The sequence below is a fragment of the Aulostomus chinensis genome, chromosome 13, assembly GCF_037954235.1.
Source record: "Aulostomus chinensis isolate RoL2024-O1b breed Wild chromosome 13, RoL_Achi_v1.0, whole genome shotgun sequence".
NCBI lineage: Eukaryota > Metazoa > Chordata > Actinopteri > Syngnathiformes > Aulostomidae > Aulostomus > Aulostomus chinensis.
Window position 1 is genome coordinate 10,106,081 of NC_141332.1, and position 27,538 is coordinate 10,133,618.

Here is a 27,538-nt window from a genome sequence, read left to right on the forward strand (position 1 = left end):
AAGACTGTGAGCAACTTTTTGGAAAACATATTACAAATGTGCAGCACTGTTGTGCAGTGGTCAGCACTGTTGCCTCACAGCAAGAAGGTTCTGGGTTCGAACCCTGGTTCAAACACAGGATCTTTCTGTGTGGAGTCTGCATGTTCTCCCTGTTCCTGTGTGGGTTCTCTCTGGTACTCCAGCTTCCTCCCACAGTCCAAAGACATCAAGAGGGGACGAGGCTGATTGATACTCTAAATTGACCGTAGGTGTGACTGTGAGTGTGAATGGTTGTCTGTCTCTATGTGTTGGTCCTGCGATGGACTGGTGACCTGTCCAGGGTGAACCCCGCCTCTCACCCGAATGCTGCTGGGATAGGCTCCACCCCCCTCTGACCTTTAATTAATGGGATAAGTGGAAGAAAATGGATGGATGGATATTACAAATGCTTCATCATAACACATCCCACTGTTGGTGGTCTCACCAACCTTGCAGTAAAGCATAAAATACAAAAGAAGAGATGAGAGGGCTGGAAGAGAGCGGGTGAGAATGATTGTGTCTAAAATCAGGCAAGACGTACAATGTACAAAGCAGGATAGGTGACTGCTGGTGTCTAGCATGAATACCAGGGAATCTGGATAAACGGTTTAAGGTTTGCATTTATAGGCAGGAGAAGCAAAATAAGGCCATATATTGCAGCATAAATCTCATGAAATGTGTCATTTTGCTGGGGGAATACTTTGATGTCAAAAATGAAGCGCTTAGCGTAACATATCCTATGTAAATGATAACAACGCTGGGGCATCTACTTTCTCCCCCCCCTACTGTCTACGCATAGTTGACAGCATTAAAGCACATTACTCCTTCATCTGTACCACTGCTCTCTGTATTATGAATTATGCTGTTTAAATGGGTTCCCTCCTTTAGAGGAGCTCTGGGAAGGGTCTGTGGAGAGGCATCTAATGGTAGCTAAATGAATTCATGCCCAGATAATGCGTAGGCTGCAAACACAGCACAGCAACAACAGCTGTCAGAGATAGAGGAGGAGGCAGAGAGAAATGGGGGGGGGGGGGGGTGGAAAAAGGGACCAGAACAAGTACAAAGTAAAAAAAAAAGTGTTTAAAAAATGTGAGCGACAAATAGAAAAATCAGTTTTGTGCTTTCTGTCTTCTCAACAAGTGAGGAGGTGTGTGTGGGAAAGAGCAGAAAGAGAGAAAGGAAATCTATTGATTGCACCAGCAGTCATTATTTTCTATGTCAAGAGACTAAAGCAAATACAGGAGGAGGATGTGATAGATGATATTTGACATGACTTTGAATTTCCTCCCTTTGGGGACCATTGATTTCCATCAGTTGGCTCTCATTTTTGAGGGTAATATGCAGCTTTACAGTAAAAGGAAAATGCAAATGTTTGTATTTTCTATCATTTAGCAGTGGCCTTCAACACTGGTGCCAAAGCTGTCGTCACACATCCCAACATTGGAAACAGGTGGAGGCAAATACAGAGATGATATCTATTCATTTCTTCCTGGAAAGATTTGTATTTTGCTAAACTCTGAGCGACGTGCAGTGATGCTTTAGCCCAGAGCAAGCAGAGATATGCCGAAGGGGAAAGAAATGGAGGCAGAACATGTACCAACAAATGATGGGGTTGGGGAAAAGAGGGTGGAGGTATTTATGAATGATGAATGAGAGGTGAAAGGGTTGCAGACTGTCAGATGTTCCCTTTATCTCTCTCATGAGTTTTTGATACGCAAAGTGAGGGAAGGTCACGAAGGAAGAGGGTGGGAGGGCTCAAGAGTGAAAATGGAAGGCGGCAATATAATAAAAGGGAGTGTGAGGATGAGGGTGAAGAGGAGGGGATGCTGTGACAGTGTTACCTGGCAGAATGTTACCAGCACCTTTGCTCATCTTTAAGAAGGCCAGGATGAACATTATGCAGATGAGCCTTAATGGAGCGTGGACTACAACCCTACAGCAGGGTCACCAATCATTACATTTCCCTCTTCCTCCTTCATGGACAGTTCTCACCATCTCTTTTCTCTCTCTTCCTCCTCTTTGTCCAATTTGGCAGTGTCCTCACATTCCTTCTGTTTTTTTTTAATCTTCTCCTTAACTTACCTGTTTTCCGTCCCAATGTTCCCTGACTCACCCTCATGTTTACTACTCCAATCCATCCTCATTATCCAGTGCTCTTTTTCAGAAGGAGAGACTTTGTCGTGGATTTCCACTTCAGACGCGCTGCTGACCCGTCAGAAGATGAATGGGTCCCCCATGATGTAACAATGAAATTCATCGCAGACCGTGTGCTTTAAACTAAATGTAGCATCTGGTAATGGAGAGGAGAGGAAGGGAGGCAGTGCCAGAGGAGAGGAAACGCAAGCATCGAAGGGAGGTGAAATTAAAGAAAGAGTGGATTCAGAGCGTCTCAGATGGAATTTCGAGGATCGTCTCTGAATGATGGCTCATCAAGCTTCATTCCGCACATCATATCTAATTGCTTTTAGATCTGTTCCTATGGAAACTGCAGTTCCCTTTTAAGCTGCTGGAGGGGAGGGGTGGTCTCATTACCTTTTCTCTTGGGGGTTGGCGCCACCGCTACATGTATGGTTTGGATGAACACAGGCATTAGCTCGGTGGGCCTCGGAGGACAAGCATCACAAACCAGGAGAAGCTACAAGGGCTGGGAGTGGGATGAAAGCGTCGCATTTCAAATACACTGACATATTGAACACATAACTTGCCATCACAGGAAACAAAAAGAGATCATGAAAAATGAATGAATTTGCATTGACTGGTGTGTGTTTTTGATATGAACTCATCTGCAAAGCTGCTGAGTGTGTACGGACTTTCAGCTAAACGCATATGTGGTCATAGCCTACAAAATAGTACTGTTGCTGCAGTCAAAACAGCCATTTTATTGCATGTAATATGTGATAACCCTTTCCCACTGGAACACCTGGGATTTTAACCTGAGGGGTAATGTTAATTAAATATCTTCCCATTGCAGTCAAAAACAAAACGTTAGCTGGTTTTTGGCTAGTGAAGGGGATTTTACACAGTCAGGAGGTGACATTTAAGTGGATTTGTAAGTGCAGGTGCCATGGGTTCCTATGCTATCACCTGTCTACAAGCTCATTCTTCTACCACAAGCATTTGTTTTAATGCAGCTACCCTCCTACAGTGATGGATGAATGTTTACTACTAAGTTGAGCATGATGGATACAAAACATGCTTCCTTTCCAGGGAAGAATACAGAATGGTTACTCTCCCCGTGCATTTTATTTCACAATACCTTAGAGTTTTGCTTCCTGCTTTGCAATAAGAATGTCAAGTATTTGTTTGTGTCAGGCGTTTAAAACAAACTTTTAATGGCTCTTTTGGAGTGAAAACATTTCTTTGAGTATTGCTGGTGTAATTGCCCTTTGCCCCTCCGCCAACAAAAGAAATACTTTTTTTTCATATTAAATTACCAGATGCAACATAAAACAGCAGGCTGGACAGCAAACTTATTAGAGGTTATTCGGCTCTTCAAGGCAGCCATGGTCTCCATACCGTGGCCATTAAAGGTGGCAATAGATTTTTTTTCTTTTTTTTTGTGTCAGTCTTTGCACTTCTATAATAATCAGTTGAAAGTGCCAGGAAATGTTTTGTGAGCAAGCAATGTTCAGTGCTGTGTGTAAGTGTATGGATTTAAAAGCAGGTGCTAGGACACGTGAAATGCAAAAACAACAACAACAACAACAACAAAAACATGAATAAATTAGAATGCTTTGAATCAAAATAATAATCCACTGTAATTAGGGGTGGAAACTATCCAAGGTTGGCATTGCATTTAGGCAGATTAGATTCCAGATCCAGAACAGGGCCTCCCATGGCTGTCCCATGGAGCGAAATTCCTCACTCACTGCTCCGTCTTCCATGCCTTCATTGGCAGCATCATTCGAGCAGAAGGAAATCCCCTGTTCTTGCGGACCTCCCTTTCCTTGGCCACTGTGGGCTGAGAAGGCAATTGGTGCTGGAGTGCTTCATTTAATTCCAGTTTGCCTTGTGCTTATCTAATCCAGTGGGACAGATGAGGAGGAAACACACGGAATTTCTCGCTTCAGTCCTACAGTGGACTGCTTGTCTACCTCTGGTGCTCTGTGTTTAAAAATTTCCAAAGTGGAAAAAGTGTGAAAGTCTTTTGTATTCACTGGGAAATGGTGCTGTAACAGGAACTTCAGGAACTGCGAAGTGAAACTCAGAGCAACTGTACTTCTGTAGGAGGATAGGTATTTTCCTGGTGGCTAAGAAGTCATGAAATCTCTGGAATACACTCACAGATCGCTTGCCTTGCAACAAGACTCCGCCACAGGTTTACTGGTGGACACAGATACAATTGAAAACCTCTTTAATCACCTATCAGTTGTTCCCAGGTACAGAAGTTTGCCATTCGGCTCCTCCCGGACCCCAGTTCCCCACACCTGCTCTTATTCCCAGAACTCAGACGCAGAAGCACCAGGTTGTTAAGGCTTTTCTATATCCACAAGGAGAAGTAGAACATGTTCAGTTACACACTGACACAGTTCGGATTCAGGTGCAGTTAAGTGACTTCTCCAACTGTCGTGCATGTTGTCAAACTGTTGCACGTTGGGACTCCCTCAAATCCAGGTATTTTACCCAGATGGCCATGAAAATTGTTACAGTGACAGCAGAATATAGGCCTACCATCTGAACACTCATCAGAGAATGGATATTCTAATCTCAGTATATTTTTTACAGAATTAAATTTTCCACTTGTCATAGGCAGTTAGTCAGGTAGTCAGGTTAAAGTCACAGTTGTCAGTTAAAAACCTGCAGGAAGTCTACATTTTTAGCTGGTGCAGAGCCAGCTGATCAAAAAGGAGCAATCTAGGTGTATCTTTGTTAATCTATGAATACAAAATAATATCAATAAAAAGAACATTGTCTGTTTAATATTCTAACTAGGTAATGTCTCTTGAATGGATTAAACTGGAATAATCCACCCCTCAGGAGAATGTCCTGAAAACGATTCAACTGCCCTTCCAAATGATCATGCCCACAGTATACAAGTTCATACTTATATTTCTTCAATTATTCATATTTTAATTCATACACACATATTCTTATCAGTAAAAATGAGCTGTATACCATTCACACAGTTGGAAAACCTCAATTCAACACAGAGGTCGCCCAATAATAATGGTTTAGACAAGGATATGTATAAAAAGAACGTGACAACATCTGAAATCTGAAAAAGAGAATGTGGTGTGAGGGCACTTACGTACAATTTCGACCACTTGTAGATAGGACCCATGTGATACAGGGTGAATCCAAAAGTCCTCGTGGGGGTGCCACCTGGAGACTCTCTTGCAAAGATAGGGGAAAGCATGATGGTCGTTGCAGTTTCTTCTTAATGACATAAGATATTAGTCCCGCGATAGTGCTGCAGATCCAGTCCAGTGACGGCCAAAGTGGTTCAAGGAAATAAGAGATGATCGAGTTCCACTTTAGGAAATAATGAAGTGTTTATTCTCCATAGGCAGATATTTTTCATCCATCATACAGAATACAGAATTTTTTGAAAGTCAAAGAACCTCTCTGAAAGATTTCAATACTGAGCGTCCATTCTTTCTTTCTTTTCTTTTTTTCCCTTTTTGATATCTTCCACCCACCTCCATTTATTGTCTTTGTCTTTACTGCATTCTGTCTGTGTCCATCATTAGCAGCCAATTATTTAGATAAGCTGATATATCAAATTCCCCCCAGCCCGTCATCAAGGCTGGTTGCTTTATCAAGGTGAAGAGAGTGCCTTGCAACACTTGCAGCTTTTAATCGGCGTATTATCCGTGTGCTTAGGAAGGAGACAGGCCTGTGGGCTGGAACTCAGTGGAGAAGCTTAATAATCCCTGCAATGTTTTTGATGACAGGCCATGAGGAAGTTTAATGTTGCTTGTGCTGAAGCTCCAGAGGACCATTAGAGTCTAAGCTTTAGGTCCTAATCCTCTCCTTCTAGAACAAACCAGCGTCACAAGTTAACCTTGTAGCTACGCCTGCTCCCTAGCAAATCCTCAACCTTGACTTGGCTTCCTCTTTTTTTACAAGAGTCTTTCCAAAAGCTTAGCCTTGCCCTAGACTTCAAAAGCATGCATTCTTCCTCAATTTATAATGAAGTGAAAAGGCAATTTGAATGCATACAAATGCTGCAAGACTCAAACACATTTACTCACCAACTGTACTTACCACTGGCCATTCCCATGTGGTTGAGCTGAAACAATTATATTTGAAGCATTGGCTGTAATTGTGGGTTTTAGAGACAGAGTAGATAATGGAATGGGAATTCATAACAAACCTGTTTATCTGATACAATGTCTTCTTTGTCTGATGGGGTGGGGGGTGGGGGGGCAATAAACCTTTGTCTCTTAACAACAGGGTGACAAAACATCAAGCTCAATATGATTGAAGGAATTTGAACACCAGTCAGGAGAGAAAGGATTCATATCTCATTACATTTTAAAAAGCAGCCCAACCCTTGAAGGAAGAGGGCTTGAGGGTAGTTGTTCGGTTGGAGGTCAGAGTCTGAGGTGATTGATTTTCAGCAGCTGTGACATTGTATAGATGCTTGTAGCGGAACTAGAGCACAGAGGCTGTTTGGAGTGTGTTGGCAGGTTTTTATATGTCTGTCTTTGTCTGACAGGTTTTGTCACTGCAATAACTTCACAATACGCAGTCACAAAACTTCCCAAGTGAAGATAAAACAGGAAGGCAAATGGGTGTGGTCCGACCCACGGGTGTTGCTGCTAGTGTGTGATCCCACCACACGAGTCGTCATCAGCATCATTAAAATCATGATCATTATTAACATTGCAGTTACCAGCAACATCTGTTCTGATTGCTACAATCTTAATGGCTATTGATAACCTGTAGCAGTGTTCCCCTATCATTTTCTTCCATCAGTTGCCCGAGGCTACATTGTCTGCATCAGCATCTATTCTGCATGCTGATGTGTTTGGTGGGTTTACAGGATCCATGTCAAAGTCTAAATGGCTCACTTGGGGTCACTAAGCAGGGAATCGAGGGTACACGTGAGTGTAATGGAACTGCAAGGCAAAATCTGCACAGCCACGCTGGGTATGTGGTAGGTCTGAGTGACGGTGAAGTTATTGTGATGACAATGATTGATGAAAAAAACTCGACTCTGAAATATTATAAAGAACTTGGCTCTGAACTTACTTCTACCATAGATATGCTTATTAGTTAGATTATACGTTACTAATGTTGCATAATTTACAGTAATTGAATCATCACAGACTGTGTGTGTGTGTGTGTGTGTGTGTGTTTGACATGCATGTAGATGGAACTGATGGACAAGTGTATATATTGGTTTGGTGTGACTAAGGCTTTTAGAAGTTGAGGAGGGGGCCATTGGCTCCCAAACTTTATGCTCTTAGTCCTCATTTATTTCAAGTTAAGAAAATTGTATAGTTGAGGCCAAAATGAAGGTAGAGTTTGAAGATCGATGTCCAGCCCTTGAGTAATGAATACACAACACTCCAGAAGTGTGTCAAAAATGCGCTGATTTATCGTTAGACTTTCAAAAGGGAGCAGAAACGGCAGACTTTGGCCACTTGTGAGAATGCTGTATCCTGGGACAATGGAGGAATGACCCCAACATCATGGCATTGAAAAAGGGGGACCCTCTGGAAACATTTGGCACAATACAAACAATGATCTGTGCACAAGTGGCTGTAAGCCTGATGCATCTCCTTTATTAGGTGTGTCCTCGGTGTCAGTTTGATTTCGAAACAAATCCTTCCAATTCACTTGCCCAGCTGCAGGAGCTCTTTTTTTTTTGCCTCAATATGAGGCAACAGTGCTGAGGGTGCATACATCCATTAAAATGGTGAGGACAGCTTCTAAGAGATGCTGGTAAGTTCGCAGGTTCAGCCAAACAGCTCTTATCTCCTGCCAGCAGCTGGACGTGGCAGAAATAACTCAATTTAATACCCATGACTGTTGCGTGATAATGGCTGTACTCTTGTCACAATGGGGGACTTCTGACCTCTTTAACCCTCTAGCTTGGCTTCTCTTCTGCAAGCAACTGGCGTTCAGCAGGAGGAGGTAAAATTTATATTGTCTGTCCTCCTCCATCCTCCGTCCTTTATCCTTCCAGTCTTTGCACAACTCACTGCACTGTCACACACCCATGAGTCAAAGTCAGGGTAGTGCTTGGCGGCAACTGTCGTGGTAGCTGCCACTTTGGTCCAGCACAAGATACTGTAGCTGTATACTCTAAAGGATATACTAATAACTGTGTTTCCAAAGGATGACTTTGAATAAACACGAAGGGGTTCACTCTAATCAGATAAGGGTTACTCCCAGACAGGGTAGAGACGCTGAGTACACCTTCAGATAACAAATAATGAGATCTACTGTATATGTTATTATTATATTACACTGCTGTCCAGATAAGGATCTGCAATTGACAAGTGCCGTGTTGTCCATTATCGTGTGATGTCAAATGTATCATCCGTGAACACAATCACCACACAGCCACAGCTTCCGATACAGCAGCAAAAGTTGAATTCTGACATTCCCAGGAATCTTTGAGCTCGCGATTGTGATCTTAGCCCCGCCCACTAATTCTGGAGAATTTAGAGGATTTTACAAACATTTGAACTTTTTAGTATCAAACAAAGAGAATGTGTGTATTTTTTTTCGGTTTGTCGTTCCTGCCAAGTTTCTTTATTTTTTATTTTGATTGATAAAATCTTTTTTTTTTTTTTTTTCAATTCAGATTTCTAGTCTAAGTGAAAAACCTAAAGAGAGACAAGGGAACACGTTGTTTGTGCATTGTGTCTTGTTGCCGTTCAAGCAAAAATTGAGTCACTGTACCTAATAATAAATATCCACGAGTATCAAACCACAATAATTTAATGATCCTTTTCATTCTATGGTGAACATTGCTCATTCCTCCGTGAGCTCTTTATCACTGAACACAGCTGCTAACATGCACTGGTTCAATGTCATCGAGGTAATGACTGACTTGCGACAATTCCTCCGGCTGAGCGTACGAGTCACAGTTGGAATGTAGCAACCACGTCGCATCCTTTTCATTGTCTTATCTCACAGGTTTATTTTCATACTCTTTCGTCATGAGCGCCTGCTGAATTACAGGAGAACCATCGATGTCAATGGAATCAATACCTGCTCATCACCAATAACGCTGAAGCAAGAAATACTGTAAATATGAAGCAATAGGAAATAGCAAAATATGTTTGGGCTATCTATTCAAGACTTTATTTTTCAGATAACTTTTTACTTTTACTGCATTTTCTAATCCTAACATTTTATGAACAGGCTTGCTTTTGTAGTTTCGGTGCTTGGCAGATGTCTGCCAAATGTTATGAAGCTTGAAGATGACACTTGTCATATTCACTCACTAAATAGAAGAACAGAGACAAGTTAGGGACACTCGGCAGCAGAGGAATTCATCTCATGTGATGTCAGGAGAGGAGTAGAAGCATGAATGACATGAAAGTGAAGCAGCCAACACTACAGGCAGAGAAGGAAAAAAAGACTCAATAATTTTTACTTTTGACTGCATTGAAGAGCCTGTACTTCTTCACTTAAACTTAAGTTAATAGGTTGACTCTTTTACTTCTACTGCAGCTTTTTTTTTAACTTGAGTAATAAACATGTATACTTTTCAATATATCTTGTGTTGACACAGACACACACACACACACACGAAGAACTGATAATGACTATCGCTGGTGATCCAATCCTGCGACTATTACGAGGCATAATGTGTTGCTGCTTTAACATCATCTCTGTAGGTGAATACTTAATTTTGGGAGGATTGATTCTCTGAAGTGACAGTTTTCTCAACCTGTTCCTTTGAAGTAAATCAATAATGGAGCTCTCAGCGCAACAGAACTTTTCGGAGTCTTCATTTCTTGCGCTCAAACAACTGCATAACACTAACCGACATTTTAAATGGCAGCAAAAGCAGGAGCTTACAGCAACTGGTGGCGCTCGCAAAGGTCAGGGCAGCTGTGGCCAATGTACAAACATAACTGCAGTCCACAACAACCCCGAACGGACAACCTAGAGACCAACCATTCCGTTTGAGACTGTTTTAGGGATTAGAAAACAAAAACAACACACATTTCTGTTTTTGCAGAGTTCACGCAAGTTTGAGAAATTGTTGAATTACACCTGTTTTGGAGTGCAGCCAGCCAACATTGCTGTCACTGTCAAAGAGGAAAACAAACAATTACCAGTAATAGAATTACAAAGCAATGTTGTTTCAACCAATTTGAAATCAGTCTTTGGTAGCCAGCGGATTTAATTATTTATACAATGTGTAAAAGCTCCCCGATTCAAGCTGGATGACAGAGCATTAAACAGTGTGAACAAAACCTAAATATTTGATTATTGACAGTCATACCTTTACATGTTCATGATCATTGGCCTTGCTTGGAGACCGACCTACCTGCCTACAAGTCAGCCGGAGTTAACGTAAAGCTGACAGATGCCGGAGGACCCCTGCTTTTGTTTTTTTCCTGAGAGAGTAGCTTAACCCAACAGTCAGTCCCACAGACCTCTTGACCTGAGCTGGCCGTCTGAAAGTGACCCTCTCTAAAAGCCTCCATTAGACCCCTTGGAAGCGTAGTTGCAGCCAGGAAGCCTATACGGCTATAACTAATGCAATTGCATGCCATGTCTCTGTACAGTAGCTGAACTGATACTGTGTCCCACATGTGGAAAACAGCAAAAGAGAAGCAACACGAGCGTGACGGAGAGAAGACAAGCTGAGCGGACAGTGATGTTTTACTATCCCGGATCAAATTATTGAACTCCATTTGCTGTATTATCATTGTAGATTAACATTTTTATGGGTGTATGAAATCACCCATGCACATCTATTGCCATTTAATACAATGAGGCACACAAGAGCCATTTTCTGAATAGAGAAGCAGGGACGCGATTCTACATCATCCAGATTTGAGACGAGGAGATTCACAACTCAGTTGCAGGGAAAAGCTGTTCAACTTTTCTTTTAAAAGACGCATAATTCACAGCATCCAAACGTGGTCTTACATCAAGGTCACCTCTAAAAAGTGAATTCCAGAAATTGGCAGTTTCACAATAAAAGGTGATGTTTTTAACATCTCCGCCAGTAAAAGCGATGAAAGTGACCACAGTTGTGCCTTCGCGGGGGTAATAAATAAAAAATGTCCAAGTCTTCACTAACCAGTCACTGTCCTTTCCTAGCTCTCAGCCCTAGGAGAGCATTTACAGGACAACATGTAAGAACATGTTCCCTGGAGCTCTGCTGGAGCGTTGTTGTGTAAAATTGCCTGACTTATCTTGATCGCTGTTCCAGAGGAGCAGCTTTACAGGGACTAAAATGGAGTTTGGTGAGGGGGTTTATCTTAAAGCACGGGGGGTGATGAGGTGCCTGAGTCTCAAATGTGATACAACACTCTCTGATAATCGTGTCACTACATTAAGAACAGCAGTAACAAAAGGTTCCTTTTCCCGCATAATAGACCTCTCGCACCCGGAAAAAAAATAGATAAAAAAATCAAGTAACCGTCTGGAGGTTGTAAGGGTAAACAAATACAAATATACAGTACTGTATGTTTCTCTGAAGTGCCACTTTGACAGAGAGGCCTTTCTCACTTGAAATATCACCACTAAGACATCTTAAATATTTTCTACTCCAATGTAAAAATGTGCTCATGTTTAATGAGCAGATCAAATGAATTGGAAGGATTGTTCCAAGAAGTTGTTGTTGTTGTTGTTTTTTTTTAATAAAAAAATACATGACGTACTGTGTGACGTAAATGGTTTTGAATTGCTGAAATGCTCAACAATTATACTGACCTTGCAGCAAATAAAATGTAATAGTGAGAGCGTGACTGATGATGAATAGATGTATTTCTGTCTTTTTTTTTTAAGCCTGTTCTTGGTTCAGGTTGTGTCCCATTAATTCAATATCTCTGAAAAGCCTTGAGAGAATATCTTTGAATTTGGTACAGATGTCCACTTGGTTCAAAGACAAAAAAAGGGAAGACTTTCTGGTGGTCAAGGATTATGGTCATTGTGTGCTGCATCACTCAGGCATACAATTCCAAAGGGGAATTTCTAGTTTGTATTGATTTCCAACTTATCTTTTCTGCTGATGCAGAGTTTCTGATTAGAGCACCGCAGACAGGGTACAGGCAAAAACTAACTTCAGTGGTAAATGTTCAGTTAATTTGAGCGATTTGATGTCTAATTTGTTATAAGAAAATGTTATTTTATCTGACGTAAAGAAGGTCTATATATCATCATTTGTCATGCTTTATGAATCAAGACACCGTTACAAATCTTTGGTCTTTATTTGTGTAAACATATATTGTATAATTCGACAGAAATAATTAGGCTAGAAAAATGAGGTTCTCATTTATGATTAAAATCTCAGTGTGAATAAAACAAATTTGAGGTAACCTCAACCAACCGCCAAGACACAAAAACAAACAAAAGCTAATGTTTTAACACCACCCACAGATGGAAGATTCATATTTAAACGACTCAACGTTAGAAAAGAAGCATTCCATCCAACTCTGAAGTTCCATGAAGGACTCGCCAGTGTGGAGAGGATGGATGAGCAGCCAGTTACTTGCAACATGCATGGAGTATTGTATTATGACTTGTCATTTAAAATGATTTATCTCCCAATTCATAAAACTGGAGAATTGCAAGATCACCTCAAGAAAAATGGTTCCGCAAAGCTTCACTGAGACATTAAGTGTTGGCAACAACAAAATCTCAGCTTGTTGGATGCCTCTATGCTCCTCTGTTTTCTAGCCACATCGCTGTCACATGTGATTTATGATCCGTTTTGCCTCAACACATCACTATCAATCACTGTCAACACAATTAGTGGCCACAGCTTTTCATTGTATTTGGGTTTTCTTTTCATTCGTGTCAAACCTGTGTGTTTTTTCTTTAGAGTGGGAACCATACCTTTGTAAAGCAGCAGTATCCAGCCAAAAGAGTGATATATTCACTTTAGTGAGCCAGCTGTGTGTTCAGAGAGACCAGATACTATCCTACCTTTGCTGCTGCTGTCAGGACGAGGCAGCTCTCTTTGTTAAATGCCTCAGTGTTGACAAGTATTATGACCGTGTGCAGAATTGGAAAGCCCGGTAGACAGATTTCATTCAGAGCATACTGATGACTCACAGCCTCGGTGAAGTAAATTCTGATGCCTTACACTTGAAAGAGTACAAAGCTGCGGCAAATAAAACTACAGCACTGCCTCATCGTACTCATTAAATTTGGAAGAACTTTTTAAGGCGGGAGACAAAAAAAAAAAAAAAGATGTCTGCAGATAATCAAGATTCGTCAATACAAAATAAATGAATGCAAACCTGGATTTGGAACTAAGAATTTTAGGTCGAATATTTATTGCCCTTCTGGAAGACTTAAAAAATATCGGAATAAAAAAATCATGATGTTGACATATGGAGTGGGAGTAGTACCTCCACCTCTGCCTGCCTTTGATCTACAGATCAATATTTGATTAGAGGAAGGCTGGCTGCATCCATGGACACACACACACACACACACACACACACACACACACATACACACACACACACACACACTCACAGTGGTGGGCACACACATACCATCCAGGAAGAGATTGATGAGCTGGCAAAGCAAAACCACTCTTAAGGTCAGGACTGAAGATAACTACGCATCTTTTATTATCAAGCATTTCTGTATTTCTGTTGTTCTAAGTGGCCCTTTAAACAGGGTCCATCTGTCTTAGTTTTTCCAGGATCAAGCGCCTCCTTTACGCTCATTTAACAAGGGCTCCGAGCCAACTAATTTGTGGGTATGACCAGCATGATATTACACTTAACCAGCTATGTAAATGAGGTCATTCATCGCCCCACATGATGCTTTAATTAACAAATGCTTAACGAGTAAACGCAACACATGGGTTCAATTATTTTGGACTGTGATATGAAATAGTGAAAGTAGTTTCAAGAAAACATTCAAAATGCATATTGATTCAGACAGGTGATATAATGGACTGTGTATCAGTCAGGGGTTTCTCTGTTATCTGTGTAATGTGCTTGAATGAATCACAAAGATATGACACTGATTTACGTGCCATATGCATAAAAGTGGGATTTTACTGACAGAGAGCACTGGTTTGTTTTTGTTTTGTTTTGTTTTTTTTAATTCCAACAAAAATGTGGCCCTAGACACAGTTCTACCATCAAAGCCACAGTAGCATGTGATTCTTCACGACATGTCAGACTGAGCTGATTCCTTTTTGCGAATGCATCGCATGTTCTCCTCGACAGAACTGATCACAGCTGGCTGTCTGGTTGGCATGCTGCTCAACCCCAAAGCCCTGTGTTGGGATTGAAAACGCTGACTGCTATCAAAGTCGAGCGCTGAAAGACATGGCCCTGCATCGATATCACGAACATTGGCATCCAAATATATAGGACTTGTCTCATGAAATGATCACGACCAAAACCAGAGAAAAGTTCTCAGTAGGGTCTTCAATCAAGAATTCAAAAACAGTCATTCACACAAAACCAAGTAATAAAAGCAGACACTCCATCAACGCGAGGGCAGGAGCAAATTCCAACTAGAAAGCATTAAGACAGCAAATAGTTGAGCTTGGGAGAAAAATACCTGCAATTGCTAGAACATGCAAATGGCCAAGAAAATGGGCTATCGGAATGTTACCCATCTTTCCACTAAATGTCATGAAATAAGTTGATTTTAAATTTCCCTGAGGGCAGTTGGAGTGTTTCTATTGAGGTGATATGAAATCATCAGATCATCTAAATCCATCCACAGTATTTTGTGCTATCCAGCCGACAGACAAACAATTAACTGTCCAACAGTTCTTTCACCAGGAATGAAAAATCAGGAAACACATTCACTAGAGACACAGGGCAAAAAAAATGACAGTCTAGATGTATAAACCACACGTGGGAAGTTGATAATCCATCAAGTAAAACATGCAATGACAGACACAAATATACAGAAACAATCAGCTAGACACAGGTGACTTATGCTGGGGAAGGGTATGCAATCAAAAACAAACAAATAAACAAACAAACAAACAAAAACAGGAAGTAAAAGTGACAAGTTCCCAGGAGTAGTGGCATGTGTTGAAGCCAGTTTTATGTTGTCTAAACCAACCATGGAATTCCAAGAATGGAATTCCCATAAGCTTGCATTGTAAAAGAAGCAGCTGTAAAACAGTGGATTTGTTTGTTTGTTTGTTCCTTTTTGTTGTTGTTGTTTTTTCTTTTGTATTTTGTCACAGTCCCCTCAAAATGAATTGTTTAACGATTACAATTTGATCCATTTGGTCCAATAACATTTGGAAAGTCCAGAGGAGCATTTAAGGTCACCTCTTTGACCAGAGGAAGTCTTGAGTGTTTGCTTTGTGACCCACGTGATGCAGATGACTTTTCCTGACAAAGTCAAAATTTCATGAGAATGAATGAGTCCTACTGCCGATGCTGGATCCAGTTCTCATAAGACAAGACAAAAGACAGAACTTTCAAACTTAAACAGGAAATAACGGAAGTCCACATGAGAAACAAGAAAGTCCAAACAGGAACAATAACACTCAAGAAAGAGTGGATGGGTGAAGATGGGGGGTGGGGGGGTGGCGGTTAACACAATGTGGGCTGAGGGACTGAGGATGAAGGTAGAATGGATAGATGCTGCTGCCAGGACCTGTCAGTGGTGACAAATAGATGCTTCCAAGATGAAGCAAGTAAGACATTAGAGAACAGTGATGTTGTGAATCATTTGCGGAGTGTATGTGTATGTGCATGTGTATGTGTGTGTGTTTGTGTGTGTGTGTGTGTGTGTGTGTTTGTGTGTGTGTGCGTGTGCGTGCGTGCGCACGCACCAGCGTGTGCTTTGTATGTGCCTCCCTGGTGTTTTTGTGACTGCGGGGGCGAACAAAAGAGAAAGGTTGTGTATGTGTGTGTGTGTGTGTGAGAGAGAGAGAGAGAGAGAGAGAGAGAGAGAGTGCATGTGTATGACAGTTATTTTGAGTGTGTGTGTGCGTGTGTGTGTGTGTGTGTGTGTGTGTGTGTGTGTGTGTGTGTGTGTGTGTGTGTGTGTGTGTGTGTGTGTAGATGTGTCCCAAGTGCCAACCCTGACTGTGGGCCTTCTAGATGGGAGAGTGGTGGGAAATTGATTTAGGTGGTGTCTGAGGGCGACAGAGATGAATCTGTGTGTCTGATTACAGGAGAAAATTGCAAACACCATGAGATAGAAATGGCTGAACAAAGAGTAACAGGAGGGACGGGCAGCATAAAGCAAGGAGATGGTGGGACAACAATTTTCTAGATATGTAAATAGACTAACAGATTGTAAAAAAGCTGGAAAACAGTATTGTGCTGGAGTACTTTCTAAAATGATGTCACTACATGCATTGCCATATAAAGATGTAGCTGGTTTGCCCACTCTAAAGCCTGATTTCAAAAATCCAAAGTCGGACACTTTTGTTTTAATGGGATATACACTGGCATACATGGGGAAAAATGCAAAATGGCTTAACATAGAAGTAAAACAGAGAGGTGCTCATTTCAGTCTATTTATCTTAAAACAGAGCAGACTGGATGAATGAGAAATTAAGACATTCAATTGCCGATGATACACATTGAAAAAGCCTTTATTATTTTTTGGCCATGCCGTGTTTTGGCATTCCTGATGTGTATCGACCAATGCTGCCATCAGGGGATACCCAGAATACACCGACTACCTGGGGCTGTACCTCCGCAGCATAGTTCATGCTACTTCTGGCATAATTCTATATGTGTTATGCTGTTTTTGGGGCATTAAAGCTGTTGTATCACGTAGAAGCTGCCAGCACTGAGCCGTTCTTTCAAAGTTCATAGTTAGATTCATCAGGATTCTGCAATTGTGGTCCTGACTAAACTGCTGCTCTGTCTAATGATTTGGATAGAATCAAGGAATCTCTGAGGGGACTTCTCCAGCCCAACCACAAACTACAAGCTCTAACATGTCCGCTTGATGTTGAATTTCACTGGAGGAGAGTTCTACATGTTAAACATTTGTATGCGTTACCCACACTGGAATGAAACAAAGATGGTTCAAGTTGCATACATCAAATATGCAACATGACCTTTGACAGAGCGGTCCTCCCTCGATGGTCTTACCTGGAGTACCGGCATGTCCCCAGATGCTCTGTTCTGCATACAAACACAAGGGTGTATATTCAGAGAGGTGCTCTTATACGACTATTAATACATTCCAGCAAGTAATAAGTCTCCTCACGAGAGTTCTGTTTACCGTGAGTGAACACTTATGGCCTCTGTTCAAGCAATTTGTCCTCTAACTTATGAAGCCGAGGGAGAGAAGTGAAAAATCTTAACGTTTCAACACTTTTGATTCTGACAGGCAATTTCACCGGTCGGATGATGCTATTATTGTGATGTCCTGTTTGAGTCCTCTCCTTCTCCTCTCATCAACACTGGGTGTAAAAACAAAGATGGGGACGACTCATCTTAGATTCCCGACCAAAATAAATTATTTTTCTGAGTTTTGCAAAAAAAAAAAAATGCAAAAGGGTAGATGAAAATTTAGATCAGTCAGGATTAGATTTGCAGTACAGTCACAACTTTTTTATGCAATGATGAAATTAGAAATCTCCGCTTTTCTGAAGGTGGAGCCATTACATGTTTACCATGTTGATCACATCCCCATGATAAATCTTCTGGTTTCTGCGGTCAGCCCTCTCCCTCTCCAGCCTCAGGCAGCCCATCTGGGGATGCTTCTGTTTGCCCTGTGGGTGTGTTTGGAGCAGCCAGGGCTCCTCAAGCACACTGATACAAACACACAACTGACCAAGGTGAAAACATCTCTTGCCCTCAGACTGTCACCACACATACGTGTTCACTCTCTGTGTACTGTATATACAAACTGGACATGGTCAGTCCCCTGCAGCTGCCAGGCAGATTCCACCGAATGCTGCATGATCTTCCTCGCTGCTTTGTTCGAATATCATATATTCCTTTATTGGTCTGATGGCTGCTATTCACATCATTTTTTTTTCTCTTCATCCTGGCCGTTCACCTGTCATTTGTGATGTAGCATAATTTATTGTCTTTTCTATAATATTAGTGTTTACATATTGTTTTTTTTTTCCAGAATGTAAATATCATATAAACTTGTTTTAATACAGTTCATATTGACATCTGTAAATATCTCTTTTTGGCCAAATCAGTTCATCTGATATCAGAAAAAAAAAACACAAAAAAATGAATATGTGTTTCATGTTTAGTAAATGCAGATGTCCAACTTGGATCTCATAAAAACAAAACAAAAAAAACAACAACAACCTGGGATTAAGTTTCAACGGTTTGCATGAATGTGGTCTCGACGAACGCCAAACAATGTATTACGGACAAAATCAAGTATCCCTGAGACCTGGTGGATACAGGTTTGATTCAAGTTTTTGCCAGATAGACAAACTTTATGTAAACCCATTAAAAGATTTATGTCAACGTATTCATAGAGTAGCCTTTTATCTTCAAAAGGGATTATATAAATCCAATTTATTATAATTAACTAAAACTACCCCTGCTGTTGTGAGTTTAATGAAACTCGTATTGCTAAGAATTTCATAATTTTAGAGTAAAAAATGTATCATTATCTTGGTAATAAGCCCATGCTGACTTTTAATAGAACCTATGAGGAATATTTATATTTTGTGTTGAGGCTTGATTTTGGTATATGAGTTTGGCACAGAAAGACTCTCCATGGTCAGGATCCGTACAAAGCCACATCTGCAAAGGTATCACAGGCCGAAGACGTTGAGGTCCATTAAGATGGAAAAGCACGATAAATGCTCCTCATTTATTTACAACAAAAATTATTGTTCATACAGACAAGAGGGAACCATAGAGTGTCCCCAGCTTGAATATATGCAATTATATGTCAAATTCATCTTAATGGGCTCCATGTCAGCAACAATACACTTTTGACAGGTTTGAAAAATCATCTTTAACCACAAAACACTTATCACAGAGTTGTCCATGCCTGGATATGGCCCTCGGTGATTAGTTCATATCAACAGGGTCAGCAACTTGTGAAAAGGCATATCGAGTGCAGCAAAGGTCACAGCTTCCCAAAGAACATGACCTGGAAAATGATTCAAGAAATTGTTAATCCAAACTGAAGACTGGAGGGAATGTGAGGCTTATTGATGCTCAAGGCTCACTGTTTGTTTAATGATAACAGAAAATGACAATTAAGATATTAGATTCTATGATTAAAAGAGCTTCTATATAATAATAATAATTGTTGTTGTTGTTGTGGGCTGCACGGTGGTGCAGTGGTCAGCACTGTCGCCTCACAGCAAGAAGGTTCCGGGTTTGAGCCCCGGCTCCAGCACAGGATCTTTCTGTGTGAGTCTCCATGTTCTCCCTGTTCCTGTGTGGGTTCTCTCTGGTACTCCAGCTTCCTCCCACAGTCCAAAGACATCAAGAGAGGACGAGGCTGATTGATACTCTAAATTGACTGTAGGTATGAATGTGAGTGTGAATGGTTGTCTGTCTCTATGTTGGCCCTGTGATGGACTGGTGACCCGTCCAGGGTGAACCCTGCCTCTCGCCCATAGCCGCTGGGATAGGCTCCAGCCCCCCCCCCCCCCCCCGCAACCCTTACTGTAGGAAAAAGCAGAGGACAATGGATGGATGTTGTTGTTGTTAATGTCATCATTGTTGTTGTTGCTCTTGTTGTTATTATTCAGTAGAGGATAAGAGCCACATAGGATTTTTTTTTTAAATTTTTTGTAAAGTAAAAGAACACTTGAATTGTGATTTATTTTTCTTTATTGAGATTTAATACATACTTACACTGTTTTCCCTATTCCAAAGTCAAACTCAGAACACTTTAGAAGTTTATATTGCAATTATTTCTTTTTTAAAAGAATCATATGTAGCTGTTATAGTCTTTAATATTAGACAGAAATAAACTTAAGGAGCTACAGGTGTGAGATTCAGGTAGGCTTCATAAAGACCCGTGTTGAATGTTCAAACACATCCACTGTGACTTTAAACACAGGAAATGGATGTGTGTGTGTGTGTGTGTGTGTAAGAGAGAGAGAGAGAGAGACTTGTTGATGTGAAGTGAGACACAGTTACAGTGAGAGTGGCTCCAGTGACGTTTCTGAGCTATAAATATGGTGCTCCAAAGGCCATATTGATATTTGGTGTGATTTATCTGAGAGACTAGCTCTGCTGTATGAGGTCTTCAGCACTCTTCACAGGCAGATGGGACGTTATTCAACCTCCTCCTGCTTTCTGGGGAAGCACCGTGAAAAGGTTTTGGCTGGGCCTTTTAATTACAGATGTAAATACGGTCTGTCTTTCTCTGTTATTTTCCATCTGTTTGTCTCCATGTGGCTCAAAGTGACATTTTTCTTTTTCACAAACATTTTCAGTGCTGCTTTTTATTTACCTGTGACAGTTAGCGGCGCATGTGGGTATACTGATCTATCGTGTTTATTTTTGCAGTGAATTCATTCATCTTGAACTGATGTTGTTTGGATGGTAAGGCAGGATTTGTTTAAATTGACTGCAAGTCGAGATTAAGTATATTGTTGGCTCGCTGGGCTCAACTTACCTTCAACAAGAGAGAAAGAGAAACGCTGTCAATTCATGTTCTCACCTAAATCATCTTTTACAGTGATTACGGTAACTAGTTACAGTTGTTGTTGTTCGTGCAGTCCATACTGTAACATTTCATACTGATACAATAATTGCATGTTAAATCTGTTTCATGCACTGTAAAAAAGAAAAAGTTGAGAAAACTTAAAATATCAAGGCAACATGATGCAAGAGATTTTTGAGTTTTCTCAACTTTTGCCAACTGTTGTTGACTTAACTAAGGTTTACAAGTTCTGACAAGAGTTCTGCCAACTTGGATCTTCTTGTTTACCTAATGAGGATAATCCTGGAAGGCTAACGAAGAAATACTGGTTTCAATGCCATGTATTTCTGCCTTCACCAAACGCAGATATTCTTGTTGAATAAACGTACAATTATTCCTTCAATGCCATGTACTGTATTCCTGAATTCACCAAACACAGATATTCTTGTTGAATAATCATACAACTCTCACACCAGTGAGTTGAAAATTTACCTATATAAATACAGGAAAATGTATGTTGCTGTAATTACATTTGAAAAATGCTCAATAAATAGATATTGAATAAAACAAAGCACAACTGAATGTTATCTGAAATCTTATTTATTTAGTTGAAGAGTGCCTCAAGTACATTTCAGAATGCCATGGGTAGTCAGGTCAATTTCTGGAAAAAAAAAAAAAAAAAAAAAGTATTGTTTTCTTTTTTGGACGGACATTAACATTGAAGTCCAGAACCAAAAAAGAAAAACAAAGTATGGGGGAAAAAAAAAAAAAAGTGTCCAGCAACACATAGTCACTCATACACACACCCTGACTGTCTTGGGTTTCCATGGGCACAACTATGATGAACTAGAGCAGTTAAAAGTTCTTAGAAATGTTACCATCATTGAACAGGAAACTAACAGGTAAAACACCAGTGCTGTGCTTCATGTGAAGTGGACAACACATCAACAAATCTTTTGAAATCCTACATGACAAAATATTACCATATATTGCCAAAAACATTGTCAACCCATTCTGTTTTGACTGTCCCCTCCTTCCTCCCTTCTTCATTTCCTCCCTTTCCTTCCTTCATCCCTTCCTCTTTCCTTCTTCCCCTCCTTCCCTCCCTTCTCCCTCTCTCCTTTCTTCTTTTCTCTCCTCCTTTACTCTTCCCTTCCTTCTTCCTCCTTATACTTCCTTCTTCTTCGTTCCTTGACTGAAGGACAACAGGATGGTTAAGGAACAGTTCAAAAACAAAATAAATAAATACAAATTTTGATCACCTACTCATTTTTATGCCAGTTGAAACAGAGGTGAAGTTTTTTTTTTCTTTTTTGCATACATACATTAGTTTTACTTGAACAATAGTGAAGTCTAACAGTTCAAACAACATGACTCAACTACAATGCACTTGAACAGGCTAGAGAACACAAGTTAAAGTCATGTCTGGCTTCCCCATTAACAGTCACAGCAAAAGCATTGTTTTCAGAGACCTCATGCGCTGTGAGCATCGAGAGCCACCGAGCTCAAAAAAGATGGCCTGATTTGCTTCAAAGGTATACTTCATCTGCTTTGGATAATCAATGTTGAGGGTATACAGAAGGCCAAAGAGGTATGCCAAGGCAGTAGAGAGCTCTGGAATGTTATGTAGCATGATGTCCCCTTCCAACACAACTGTCTGGTCCCGCACAGACATACTGGCATCGGCATCTTGTAGGATGGTGAGGATGGCAACAGATGCACCGTTCAGCACTGGTTCCAAAATGTCAGTGTCCCGAGGAAAAGTAACAGATGCATTATTGAGAGCTAAGAACAACTAAAGACAAAATACATTTCTAGTGATTTAAACTTGAACTTCCATACCATGCTGGTCATTTGACTCATGAATGTTTTAAAAAGAAAAAGCATCTTTTTCTTGAATTAATGACACAGTAGCTTTCACCCACCAGCCTTGTGATGAGTTTTGTACAAAAGCATTTTCTGCTACGAACACCCACCAACAATGCCCAGCTGCTTCTCAGCAGAGAAAAGGGAGCGAGAGTTCTAGACAACTGCAATCCTCACCATAACATTATCTGGACTGCACTGAGGAGGTGGATATTTCCATTTTGGATGAACTCATCCTTTAAAACATCTCATGGGAATTAGGAATTAGTTTTACTTGCATGACTTTTTTTTGTACTTACCAAGCACTTCAGGAAAACCTTTGTTGCATCTTCTCGGAGGAAAATGGGCAGGCCGCTCAGTGCTGCTGTCTTTCGGTGGGAAACAATGTCAGATGTCTATAGAGTATTCAGTGGACAAATTTTCAGTTAGTATAGTAACATAGTGGACTTACACAACGCAAAATCAGAACTCTTTTATAGTAATGAAGACAAAGCACAGGTCAGACCCAGCAACATGTCAAACTTAAAAAACAAACAAACATGTAACCATGTTAACAATTTTACTTCACTTTTACAAATTAAAATTCTGTTAAATCAAATACCGCCAAATAAGAACTTAAAGCAATGACTGGTGACATTCATTTTGACACATGTCCACTAATGTGTTTTTGCTGAAGCCAACATCTTTTTCTGTTTCTCTTATGAGAAAAGTATATTCGTACTCTTCTAAAAAATATCAGGCAAAGGAGCACTTCACTCACCTGCTCATCAAGTTTATCCAGGAGGTCTTCCATCTTCTCACCAAGAGCTCCCTTCTTAGACCGGTACAGTTTCAGCAGGCCAGGCACAAATTTGTCAAGGGATGCATCGAAAGTCCCCAGGAGGTCTTTGCTCGTGATCCAATGAAATTCTTCAGATATCTAAACAAGACAATCAACAAAATATTGCCATTTATTCAGCACAGTAGCTATCTTGTACAGTCTGCACCGTGTTCAATGCCTGACCATGTTATCAACAGCAAAACCTTTTTCAAAAAGCTCTCGTGAATACATCTTTTGCACAGGAAAGGAAATACATCCATGCTAAGTCAAAATTATGAGATAAAGTCCAAATTTGGTCATTTTTCTCCAGGTGAAACTACTCCAAATTTTCGTCTCCTAATGACTTTTTATGTCACAATTTTGATTTAGCATGGGGATTCTTTTTTTTTGTACTGGCAGAAACGGGCTTCCATAGAAGTGAAATGTTTAGGGTAAGAATAATAGGACAGGTCAAAGAATCTAATGAGTCACAGATTTCAGTGCAACACTGGCAAGAGAATATGACATTTGTAAACATGGATCTTGAGGACTGACAATTCAATAAAAATGTGACTATTTTGACACCCATTACAGTTGCAGTGAGTGATGCACTCCTTGGGAGGACATAACAGAACAAAAACACAGGCATAACAAAATTTTGGACTGATGGTGTAGTGGGTGCAGTGTGTTGGAGGGGCCTTGAGTGGAGTGGTAGCACAAGGTACGATAAAGTTTGCAAATACATTCCCCCAGCAAATACTGTAGGCTACGTCTTCATTTATAGTCAGTCTAGTACAATAACTCGTGGCTAATTTGAATAACAATTACTGAATGAATCAGGACAGCTTTACCTCCTCAGAGGAAAACAGCGCAGGCCATCTCTCCTGGACCTCAGATACCATAGGTTGACACTCCACGACCTCTCTCCGCCTCAGGGAAAATGTCAGCGCCATCTTCTGCTGTATGACTGTCATGTTGTCATGAAAAAAATTATGTAGGGAATCATATTGACTTATATATGACCATTCTTCTACTATATCTGGCATATAATTGATAACATATAACATAAATGCAAACGTGAATTCAAACATTTGTCTGTTCCAATGATAAAAATACAATAACTACGAAAAAATTCATACTATCTGTAATGTGACAACAGCAACACACAACAGTTATTCCTCAAATATTCTGTCTCCTTTCCCAGGATGTAAAAAGCTCTGAAAATGTAGCAATCTTAGAACACAGAGCATGAAGCACAACTTTAATTTGTATGTGACAATTAACTTACAGTCATTAAGGACATTAGACAGTGTCACACCAGCTGTCAAGTTAGCTTTATACATCATTGTAAAGTAACAAATAAACGGTGTCTATTGAAAAAAAGAAAAACAACGTTCGCTCATATCCACGTTACTTCCGTCACTGTCGTAACTCACGCACGTCTGCCGTACACCGACCCATGAAAGCGTCCGCATGACGACGTTTGCCTGCACCGGCGTAGCTTGCATGGGCGGCAGTTTGTTGGTCAATGTTAACATCATTTCTCCACACAAACAGAACATTAAAACCGATTACAAAACGGGTAATAAGCGAATAAGCTTTACCACGGCAGACGTGCAGTAAAAAAGACAGTCTGAGATACCGTCATTTAGTGATTAAAGTCTGTATCTGAATTTCAGACGTGCTTCACATTAAACAGTATCAAACATTACTTTTTGCAGGGGTCGAACGAGCTGGGCCGATCCTCTGAAATAAAACCTTAGCATAGAAGTAGGTGAAGGGCTGGAAACGCCGTGAGGCGCTCGAAAACCGTAACAACACACTTAATTAGCTTACCTGCTGGGGCAAAATGGTCGTCAGCTCCCGCTTCTGTCCAGAAAATGTCCAAACACTACACTCAAACTGCAGACCAGGCGAGAATCCGTAATGGTCGAAACAATTCAGCTCACATCCAACTTTGGCCACTTTTCTTGGGGGGTTTCAGTACAGAAAATGTCCACCATCACACGGCTCAGGTCTGCTCAGGTTCAGAAGAAGGTCCGTTGGGTCTCGTTCAAACTTGTTCAGGCCATGTGTGCGTGCGCAGGTCACTCATCCATGGGGTTTCCCACTGGTTCCCAACTTAACTCAAAAAAATCTTCTCAAAAGTTGATAATCTTTGTTGCGCTGTTTACAAAATCTTAGTGAGGACAACAATGAGAGAAGTTTGCTGGGCAGACAAGTTTTTGTAAGTTGTAGATGGAAAGCTTTATTTCTGAGTCAGCTTAATTTGAAAACTTAAATGAAATCAACAGTTACTGGTTATCGTTTTTACAGTGTGGAAACAAACAAATCCTCTCAAAATTTCTAAAGAACCATAGCTAGTGAAAGGTATGGCCCTTTCCCCGGCTGTGCATCATCCAGATTAACGCCTGTGTGCACCTCTTTTGTAGCTGGACACATGATTGTTTAAACTGTCGCCACAGGTAACCCTGACAATCATGTGACCAGAGCAGACCAATGACTGGAGCCAAAATGACGACGTCATTGTCATTCAAACAGCATTTACTGACTGATATTGAGGACAAATACATGCAATACTTCGTGTAACTGATATATTTTGGATGTCAAACCACAAAATCAGGTGACAACATGATTATAATTGATGTTAATTAATATTTGAATCATTTATGGTATTTTAATATACAAATATTTTACATGATTTAAAGGCTGGAAATCAATGTGCGGACAATAATTTTTAAGTTATTTGAGTCCGTGTTTACAATCATGGCAACAAACTTATTGCAATACATAAACTGGGCAGGTGATTGCAACCTTTGTTTCCTGGTCGCTTATGGCTTCATTTTGAACCTTGATCTAGAACTAATACGATCATTTAAAATGATCTCAACTATTGTGATGCTGTTGGTGACCAAACTTAAGAAAACAAATTCTTGGTTAAAACACTTATTGATCTTTTCAGGTCTTCATTACATTGTTGCATTCCACTGGACAGATGATGTTATCAGAGAAATTAAGATGATGCTCTGAGAGTGGAAGGCAGTTCACCTTCATTTGTCCTACACAGCTTCTGTATCGGCTGACACGCCTTTCATTTCATAGAAATAAAACAAGCTTCCTTATCTGACTGATCGCGTCAGTTATTTTATGAAGATCTAATGGAAGAAGAAGATACAATCATTACTTTTGAAGGACTTTCTCCAACAGATGAAGAGCAAATCTCACAAGGGATTACTACATCAGATAATCTTATATTCAGCATATACTTAGTACGTAAATCATAGTAAATCATTGGTTGCTCACAAATCATTGTAAATCATTGGTTGCTCACAGGTATAATAGATGGAATACAGTAATGGATGTGTAAGCACCGTACTGTATCTATCAATCTATGTATGTATCTCTTTATATATATATATATATATATATATATATATATATATATACATATATATATATATATATATATACATAATCTCCATCCATCCATACATTTTCTTCCGCTTTTTCCTGTTAATCACAGGACCAACACATAGAGACAGACAACCATTCACACTCACAGTCACGCCTACAGTCAATTTAGAGTATCAATCAGCCGCCAAGTCATATATATATATATATATATATATATATATATATATATATATATATATCCTTAGGCAAAACCCCTAATTCTACACCAGCCTACCTCAGGGCATGAGTGTTACAAATGATAAGAGTTGACGTCTCCCAGGTTAACAAGGTCTGTGTCAGTTGCTGGGGAACCTGGGCAATCTGATGAGAAATGGGACACTGGAATAAGGCACATGTTGGACGAGGGCGTAAAATACGGTATTGTTAGAGTGCTATGATACAAGCAATCTCAGAGAGAGGGGATACAGGCAGAGAATGGGGGGCCTATGGATACTCAAAACCTGCAATCTAGGCTAACAAAGAAAGAACTGTTAGTATTCCAACAGTGTATCAGTGTAACCATAGTATCTTTGAAACCAGCAATCTAGGCTTCGTAGAACCCCTAAACTCACAGGCCTCTGGTAGAGGACCCGGCCAAAAACACGTGCAAGTGACCGGAGGTGTGACTGTGAGTGTGAATGGTTGTCTGTCTCTATGTGTTGGTCCTGTGATGGACTGGTGACCTGTCCAGGGTGAACCCCACCTCAC

At 40.4% G+C, this 27,538-nt stretch overlaps 1 protein-coding gene across 3 annotated transcripts; it reads right to left on the reverse strand.

Moving 5' to 3' along the window:
• Positions 1-21,379: 21,379 nt before the first annotated feature.
• Positions 21,380-25,772, reverse strand: LOC147250804 (uncharacterized). Of its 3 annotated transcripts, none has more exons than XM_086222550.1 (5): positions 25,214-25,772; positions 24,229-24,344; positions 23,339-23,497; positions 22,878-22,973; positions 21,380-21,907 (listed from the first exon to the last, which is right to left on the reverse strand). In XM_086222550.1, exons 2-5 carry the CDS (start codon positions 24,328-24,330, stop codon positions 21,692-21,694), a joined length of 573 nt encoding a protein of 190 aa, XP_086078676.1. In that variant the 5' UTR covers positions 24,331-24,344; positions 25,214-25,772; the 3' UTR covers positions 21,380-21,691. The 3 variants fall into 3 exon arrangements, with proteins under 3 accessions (XP_086078676.1, XP_086078675.1, XP_086078678.1); XM_086222549.1 differs by lacking the exon at positions 25,214-25,772 and adding an exon at positions 24,666-25,015; XM_086222552.1 differs by lacking the exon at positions 25,214-25,772 and adding an exon at positions 24,666-25,015 and having other exon boundaries at positions 21,380-22,443.
• Between the last annotated feature and the right edge of the window lie 1,766 nt (positions 25,773-27,538).